Here is a 9154-nt window from a genome sequence, read left to right as displayed (position 1 = left end):
GATAAAACTTAAGGATGAAAATTAACATATAAATCAGATTTTTGCAAGACTGTCCTTTAGCTCCAATGAGAATCCTGAAGGTTTGTATGACGGGTAATTCATATGACATGCTCATAAACTGATGCTGTCTTTTGTTTTACGACAACACATGTCCAGTACACTATCTTTCTCATCTTCAAGGCTCAAGCTCCGAGGAAAGCAAAAAACTATTGTTGTGCCGTTCCATTTATTTATTCATAAGATGACATTGTTTCAGCCATTATATCATATCAAACATTATTGTAGTAATGAGTTTACAAAGAAATTACAATGCTTATACAGTGGCTGATGCAGTTGTGCAAGAGAAAACTGACAGTATGAAAAAATGTAATGTTAAATTAGCAAAGAATAATGGCTTGAGATAGATCTGGATGTCTCAATATTTTAAGGAATAATTTCTGAGAATTTGCAAGTATTCTTAGCATGGTTGATGTTAATGTCCTGTACGTTTTAACCCTTGTAAAATACATTATGTCTGACACAAAATATTTCAAGTTGGTCTGTGAATTTGCGTTGTTCCATTTAGAATTTTCTGTCATATTATAGTTTAAGAGAATCCATGTCGTCTTATAGTCATTTTCTGTTGCCAAACCTTATCCTCGTAGAATTTGAATAGAACTAAAGCTGCTATCATTATTGAAAATTTAAATGAAAAAGATTAAATAACGATGAATAAAGATTATGTTTTTGATATCCAGTTGGAAATGATTGTCACATCTAAGTTTAATGAGCAGAGTGGCTAGACCAAGTCAGTGCGTTATCAAAGCCCAAGTGTAATGTCCAGTCTTCCTATGAGTCCAGGCATGCCATTGAGTTCGAAGGAGTGAGGCTACCCAAGAAGACATGTAATGCCACCAAACACCTCAAAATAAAAGTGTCCAGACCCATAGAAATGTATTTTTAACACTCAATGTCGATTCTTACAAAAGGAAGTTGTTACTGGTTGCCACTTTCGACTCTAAGCCTATGAAGGCCCCTAACAATTTAGGGAAGGTTCTCTATATAAAGAAACTCTTGCAAGCAGATGTCAAATGCAACAGACCTTTGAAAGAAGAGCTCAAGAATTAACTTTTAAATCTCTTCTATCAGCAATGAGGATTCGTCACAGTTCACTTCCTCAGACAGTATCAAGGGCTAGAAACTGCCCATTTCGTGAGATGCAGTCTCATCACAGGAAATGGGTGGTCTCCATATCTTAGTAGAGGTCTCTAATCATGCCTTTCTTACTGGTAATAGAAATATACATGTGGCAGAATAGTGCTGCTATTACTGCCAGTGATTTAGGTGCTGGTGCTGTACCATTGCTTTTATTTGCACATTTAGTGTTAGCTGTTTCAAGTGAATGCTGACAGCCCTCATTGTTCTTAATTAATAGACTGCAGGATTTGCTGTCTGTTATTTCTGTGCTTTCTAGTAGTACCTTGATTAGAGTGGAAGATTGTGGTCATGGGCTTCCACTTTATTTTGAAATGTAGTGCCCTGGTTACAGTGAGCTTTAAATGCTTCTGTTTGGTAGTAGTTGTGAATTAAACACAGCATTAGTCAAGAGCCTAAACATCCATCTATGAAGTCAACACTAAACCTGCAAAGAATAAAGACTGTTTTCCCCACTGATAGAAGGGTAGATTAGGAATGCCCAAATGAGGACAGAACCCAAGACCCACTGCTAGATATGAGAACCAGGTTTTCAATCACATTATAGGTAAGAAGAAAGAATGGACTGGGTAGCAGCTCAGGAGTGCTAGCATATATGTGGTTTATTCAGTCCACAAGATGAAGAAATTGCTGTCAGGTATAGAATGTGAGCAAATGCATAGAAGCTTTAATGTTTGTAATATCTGTGGCCAAATTTCAAAAGGAAATGCACTGACATATCAATTTCAGCATCATGGAGTTAAAGCACTCTTCTTGTAGGCAAATACGCTGACATCGATGATCTGTAGGTATTCGCTGGCTGCAGCAGTTATCTGAACACTGATGTACCTTCCAACAACGCCCCCGTATCTTGAGCACAACAGATGGCCTTCCGGTAGGGTGTAAGTCTTTGTGTAGTTGCACAAGAGGCCGTAAGAGGAGAAATTCCCACTCCCTTCGTATGTTTTCCCAATTCGAACCTGAAGTTATAAAGGAATTTTTTTCACAAATTAGGAAATGTATAAAATATATTAATTTTACTGGGTATTAATGTGCACACTTCCCTGTGGAACAAGACACAGAATAAATTAGAAACAAAATGGTGCATAATCATGGGAAGGAAATGTATGAAATTTATTGTTATCGTCAGCATTTAGGCTATACATTCACGCGGAAGAATATGAAACAGAATGAAGTATCTCCAACTACTGATGAAAGTAGCCAATAAATTAAGAAGAAGAAATCGACAAAACCAAACACATTGCCCGAACATTGTTTGGCCCCTTTAATGTAGACCCTCGGTATTCTTCTGTGCACTCTATTATCAGTGGAGGCAACATACTTCTGCATAAGCTACTCAGAAAGCTAGTACCTAGCAGCATACTGCACTGTAAGCTGCTCAGAAGCTAAAACTTGGACTGGCTCAGGATTAGCATAACTCATAGTTACAAGAGCCCCTTTTTGTCTTTCTCTTTTTCTTTGCTAACTTTGCACCAAATAGTTAAAAAAAAAAAATTCTAAACCGGTGCAAACTTGAAATCACCCATGGTCTAGATCACCTAATGTTTCCTTAGAAAATATCGCATATTTCGACTTTTCACCAAAGTAGACAAACTGTTGGCTACTTGGTGCGGAGTTTCACTAATGGTACAAAAAAAAAAAATAGTAAAGGAAAGATGAAAGGTGTGCTTAACCTTGAAGGAATTGAAAAGCCTCCTAAAAGAAGAAGGGTTATTAGATTTAGGGAAAATAGGAAGAGGAAGAGAACTCTTCAGTCTTGACGGAAAAGGAACACTGAAAATCACGCAATGAAAAAATTCAGCAAGAACTCAGTCGCAAAACTATGTCCTACCTCAACGTTGTGAAACCTCATGTAGTATGATACATCTTGCCTAGGATAAATCTGGATTTGGTAAATCCGCCTCTCCTCCAAAAGATCCACCTGCCACCATGGCTTGAGAGCCAAATTCGAGTGGTACATACTAGCGTCACTTAGTACACCATCAACTGCCAATCCAGGACTCCATCTGAAGGGGGAATCTTACAAGGTTTACGAATTCTGTCGGTGTTTATCTGCATGTTTGGGAAAACTTGGTATTAAATGTAATATTCTGTCATGATTAAATATGAGGTAATGATTGGAATTAAAACTAAAAGTACCTATTAATGATAGTTATTATAAAAAAAACTTGTTTCAGGATTAGTCCATATTAAATTATTTTGCATAAATAATTCTGGTATGACCAAATTTGACTCACTTTTATTTGTAATTTATTCTCGTTTTATAAGCAAAATCATCCAGTTTTGAAAACTGGCTATGAGAATGTTTTGAACCTCTTTCTAAATATATCTTTACTAGCAAGACAATAACACTTCTTCATCCTATTGTGGCATGCTTCACCCGACCAGCCTGTTATTAGTCCAAAGGTAGAAAATTATCAGACTTGTTTTGCCATGCAGTGAAGTGCCAGATACTGTATACGCTCCAGCTAGATTCCATTGGGTCAGAGAACATAAGGAATTAATCATACTGACACACAAGATGAAAGGATAACATCCTTACGAACTATATTGTGGTGTAGCAGTTGTAGGCTTTCCCCGTGCGACTTCCTCAAGAGAATCATTTGATGGGAAGACTGCCTGCTGATATATAGCGACGTCACTAATAACTGCGTTTCCAGGATTGAGCAAAGAACAAGTACCATCTGTAAGTCATAGCAAATGATGGTCATTATAGATATATTTTAGAGTCTTTAAACTTTCTTAGTTTGTTAGCAGACGAAAATTGGGAATGTTTAGTTGTAATTACTGTGTGAATGATGTAATAAAGTAATTTTGCAATTTTTTTCCTTGGAAACTTTCCGATTATAATTATATCTACTAAAATGGAAGCTGATGAAGGTTAAAAACACATCACTATATGCTCCCATTGTCACTGAAAGCAAGAGATCACCTCCAAGCATTATTATCAAAATTCGTTTCGTGTTGATCAGAAAGAACTCATGTACATCAGAGTCATGTGGTGCCATGCAAAACAGTACCAGTACTGTCGGGTGGTCAGATGTATTTGTAATCTCCGTTATTTCAAAACTGTGATTGCATCTGTTCTTCAGTTGATCCTATTCATTGGGTGCTTGAATCTATGCTTTTGTTCCAGTGCTCTCCTGTATTGATGGAGATAGCTAGCAATGTGTGTCTATAACCTAAATCAGGAATTTTTCAGTGGTCTGAGATTTAGACCACATATAGAAATCATCAAATGAAAAAATGCGTTGTGTCACAATTTTGCCTCTAAAAGTAGACTGGTACAGTACTGAAATATGAAATTAAAAACAGCCACGACAAGATAAAAGTAAGTCTAAAGCCAAGTATTCACTGGTCTTAAGAATAGAGCTTAAAATCCTTGAACATTCCAACTTGAATATGAACAAGAAAACTTTAAGGAAGAAACACAATCAGTGTGAGAATTCAGCTTCAAGCTTACTCAATTACTGTATACGTATTTTATGGTATACAGTGACGGAGTAAAATATATATACAGTACAGTGAATAACTAAAGTCTAATTTCATTGGGTCACAGAAAGAAAGTTCAAAGCTTTGAAGATTTTTTTGATCTATGGTTAAAAAAGTCTATGATTAAGTCATTCAAGCCTTGTAATACAAATGAAAAAGTAAAAGCATTCTGTTTCGAGATGAAGATGGAACACGGATGTTCACAGAAGCAGAAGATACTTAACTGAGGTTGCAAACCCGACAGCTTTTACTCTCCACGCCTCAGAAGAGCACCGAAGTAGGGGTAGGTTGTTGGCTTGGATGGGACTGAAAGTGGAGGAGTTGAGTTGCAGGGCACTTGTCAAGATGTCGGCGGTATTGCTGGCTATGAAGGCCTTTGGTTCATCAGGGAGCAAGTAGTACGTTGAGTTTGCTTGTGCTGTGGCTGTGGTCATGGCTTGAATAAAGCCACAGAGGAGGATGCCAAGAATCATCATCAGTTCGTCAGTCAGTTTGTCTTGAGCTAGGAGAGTTTTTACAGTACTCCTGGTACAGCAGAGGAGACACTGTCAACTAGTGTCGGCAGCTCTGGAAAATACTTATCGTCAATAATTAAAAAATATACAAAAACTTACTTACTTCAACAGATTTCATAAACCTGTGTGTGGACAGGTGTATGAAAATCTGAATGATTCTAGTCGTATAGATAAAGTACCCAACTAATATCATGCTATGGAAAGGTTCATGGACCCTAACTGAAAAATGTAAGATCACTCAATTTAATTATGGAAGTGTTCAACCTCGTCCTACCAAGAAATACTTCCTAAAATGAGGAATTGGGAATCACAGAAAAGACCTGTAATGATTATTGAGTCTCCTCTAGATCAAAGCCATTGCTTCATATTTCCAATCTGTGATATTCACTAATTCTCATACTGGTCACTGACTTTCTTGACCACTACTGCCAAGCTCTGCATTTCGTTTCTAAACTCAGTAATTCCTATCTCTTAGACTCTGCTATGTTTGGAGAGCTTATTTTTATCTAGCCATTCCCACAAGCCATTAGCACCAACGTGTAGTAAATGTACCTTGCTGTCGAATTCTTAGTTCAAGCGACCCTTTATTCACTAAACTATTGACTGCAGAACAGTCTCCCTGAGGATGTTGTGCACTTGTAACCTCAAAAGTTCAAGTGAAGGTGCAGTGCATTACTACCCTAAAGCAATTTTCCTTGTATTTTACAGTTTACTTGGATTTAATCAGTTAATTTATTAATTTGTTAACTTATTTTTTCTTTTCTAATAACTGATGTCTTTCTGTGTTTCCAATTACCTTCTGTTTCTTCTTTCCAGTGAACACCATATTCTTTGGAAGCTTGAATTTCAAGTCAGTGGTCTCTGTGGGCTTGCTCCATGTGAATAGGGTTCATCTTTTGAATAATAATAATGGTAGTAATAAAATTAAAGAATCCCACAGGAGGGAAATGAAGATTGCAGTGATAAATTTACCTTGGTTATCATGACTGAAGAGTCACTGCAAAGTATTCTCATGGAAGAGCTGGCAATTCAGTGTGTTTCAAAGAAGAGGGCCCAACCGAATGAGTAGTTCCCTCCTCCTCAATATACTGTACTGACTGCCTGGAGATCAATGTTTCAAGTATATTTTCACCGGCCAATAATTAGTGCCCTTCCTATCTGAAGGGTGTTTTTTATTATTCAAACCCAAATATTAATTGAAAAGTATGGATTTTTATCTGAGTAGCCTACTTCTTTTCTATGTTTTTTGGTAGAGCTTGAAGGAGTAAACGTCTTTGAAATATAATTTTCTATTGTCTGAAATACCGTCATGACTTTGAAGCATGGTCAGCTACTTCCCTTAATGATCACAGAATAAGAAGTGGAATTGCTCTCGGAGTTTTGCGTGCCTGAAGCACACTCTGCTTTAAACTAGAATGGGAACATCCATAACTTGCAAAGCAACCTTCCACAGAATATAGTTCATTTTTGCAAAAATAATAAAACAAGAGAAATTGTAGGAAAATACAATATATAGTAATCCCTCAATTATCCGGATTGCCATCATCCAAAACTTGACATTATCCGACACCTGGACCAGGGATGAAGGCCCAAACATATATAACCTAAATCCCCCAAAATTTGAAAAAACTGTCCTCCAATGGTTGACAATACTATGCGGCCTTTAGAAAATGCTGGTAACACTGCTTACACTCGGACTGACCAAGAAGGGGTTTTTGGGGAGTGGAGGAGGCCTCGAGAAGTTCCCATGGCGCCATAGGGGGGGAGGGGCAGTAAGGCTGGGTAGAAAAAGGAAGGTGTGTGGAGCTGGGGAGCAGTTACTGTGGTTGGGAGGGTTTGGGGATGCAATATTGTATGAGTGGAGAGGACTGAGTAGACCTGACATGATAGAGCTTGTTTGGTTTCGTCGTTTCGTTTTTTTATGTTTATGATATAGTAATTCACATTTTATTAAAGAGAGAGAGAGAGCGATAACCGAGGTATATTTACGTCGAAGTATAAGTTCGGTAACACAAACTCCTTCACTTTTTAGTTTTCTGAAAAGAAAACTATTGTGCGAGCTTTGTGTGTCCATCCGCACTTTTTCTGTCCGCCCTCAGATCTTAAAAACTACTAAGGCTAGAGGGCTACAAATTGGTTTGTCGATCATCCACCTACAGTCATCAAACATACCAAATTGGAGCCCTGTAGCCTCAGTAGTTTTTATTCTAAGGTTAAAGTTAGCCATAACCGTGTATCTGGCAATGATATAGGCCAGGCCACCACCGTGCCGCGGCTCATACATCATTATACCTAGAAACACCGAAAGATGGATTTATTTTCAGTGACCTTGATTATGCAATGTACAGAAAACTCGATTGCTCCGAAGAAACTTTAGCGCATTTTTTACTTATTTATATTTTATATTTTATACTACAGTAGTGTCATTTATATTTTTACGGTTTTTTTTTTATTCTTTCAAACCAAAAGATAAAAGCAATTTTGTGCGTAGGCTACAAGAGAGGGAGAGAGAGAAACAGCTGAGATGAAATATCAACAATGATAAAATATTCTCTTGTGTACTGTTATGTGTGGCAATCATACTTAGAAACAAGTAAACTTGTAATGAAATACGGCACAGTAAATCAGGCAATGCAAGAAATATGACAATTACCTACGTATGGACGCACTCATTCGATCAATAAGTTTTTTGCAGGAATCTTCAAATCTTCGGAATTTTTTACCTACTCTCATGCGTCAGCCTGCAGTGAAGAACACACAAACTTCTTCCATTTATTGTTTTTTTTTTTTTTTTTTTTTTTTTGTCACGACAGCTTTTTCGCCACTCCGTGGCATTATCAAGTGAATATTGGCTTACAGTTTGGATTGACTGTAATTTTGTGGCTCCATGAGGATGGAAAGTAGAGCTATGCAGTGATTGATCCAGGGATTAAGAGGATGAACCACTTTTTCGGTTTGAAAGCTTTTGATATAACTTAGAAAATATGGAATGAACATTCTGCAGTAATTGCAAAACAATATTTTTAGAGTCTACTTAATAGTTGTGTATGAAATTTATAATGTATGAGTGTACTGTATATACAATATTTTCTACAAAAATTATGTGTGTAGTTATATACAAAAAATATATTTTGCAGTTATCAACCATTAGACACCTTCGAGGTTCGTGTAGGGCTGCTTGACTTCTGGAGCCCATCCTTTTTGGATATGCTTATCATTACAAGCATTGAATTCAGATTACGATAAAGTAAGAGGCCTTTTCCTTTCGAGCAAAGATATATATATATATATATATATATATATATATATATATATATATATATATATATATATATATATATATATATATATATATATATATAGGCCTTTTCCTTTCGAGCAAAGATATATATATATATATATATATATATATATATATATATATATATATATATATATATATATATGTATGTATGTATATATATGTGCACACACACACACATATATATATATATATATAAACAACCAAAGTGTATAAATTATATATACATAGATAGACAGATAACTAGAAAACTGTAGATAGTTGCGTGTGTGAGTGCACGTGTATGTTTGCATTTTGAAAGTAAGTTATGCACTTATACATGGAAATGTGAAAAGAAATCTATATATAATAACATTCCTTGTGCCTTCATATTTTGAGTAATAACGAGAACTTAAAACTACAAATGAAAATAATTGTATTTGTCAGTAGAATTGAGTCGTGCGAATATTACCCTCACTGCGCCAGCCATATTTCATGAACAAAAGCGACCAACGTCAGGTCAGGCATGTTATAGACAATCCTTTTTGTACAATTATCTCTTTTTTATTGCAGATATTTCGTTCTCTGTGATTTTAATTTGCTCGCTATTCACGGTGTTAGTTTCATAAAGCAAAAGAAATGTGTGAACTCCCTTCCTAGGACCATTTACTAC

The 9154-nt window shown here is 36.3% G+C and overlaps 1 protein-coding gene across 1 annotated transcript; it reads right to left on the bottom strand.

Moving 5' to 3' along the window:
• Positions 1-1925: 1925 nt before the first annotated feature.
• Positions 1926-5120, bottom strand: LOC136834595 (fucolectin-5-like). The gene is made up of 3 exons (XM_067097175.1): positions 4924-5120; positions 3026-3200; positions 1926-2153 (listed from the first exon to the last, which is right to left on the bottom strand). The coding sequence occupies exons 1-3, from the start codon at positions 5118-5120 to the stop codon at positions 1926-1928; spliced, it is 600 nt and encodes a 199-aa protein (XP_066953276.1).
• Positions 5121-9154: the final 4034 nt, after the last annotated feature.

This window comes from Macrobrachium rosenbergii, chromosome 54, assembly GCF_040412425.1.
Source record: "Macrobrachium rosenbergii isolate ZJJX-2024 chromosome 54, ASM4041242v1, whole genome shotgun sequence".
NCBI classification, from domain to species: Eukaryota; Metazoa; Arthropoda; class Malacostraca; order Decapoda; family Palaemonidae; genus Macrobrachium; species Macrobrachium rosenbergii.
The sequence above is the reverse complement of the archived record's forward strand: the minus strand, read 5'-3'. Positions and strand labels throughout refer to the sequence as shown.

Excerpts from the sequence above, each read along its gene's own strand:
- LOC136834595 (XM_067097175.1), bottom strand. The coding sequence starts at position 5,120 with ATGACCACAGCCACAGCACAAGCAAACTCAACGTACTACTTGCTCCCT. Across the intron at positions 3,201-4,923 it reads TGGAGAGTAAAAGCTGTCGG|ATGGAGTCCTGGATTGGCAG; the intron begins GTTTGCAACCTC and ends TTCCCCCTTCAG. Across the intron at positions 2,154-3,025 it reads TGAGGTTTCACAACGTTGAG|GTTCGAATTGGGAAAACATA; the intron begins GTAGGACATAGT and ends TTATAACTTCAG.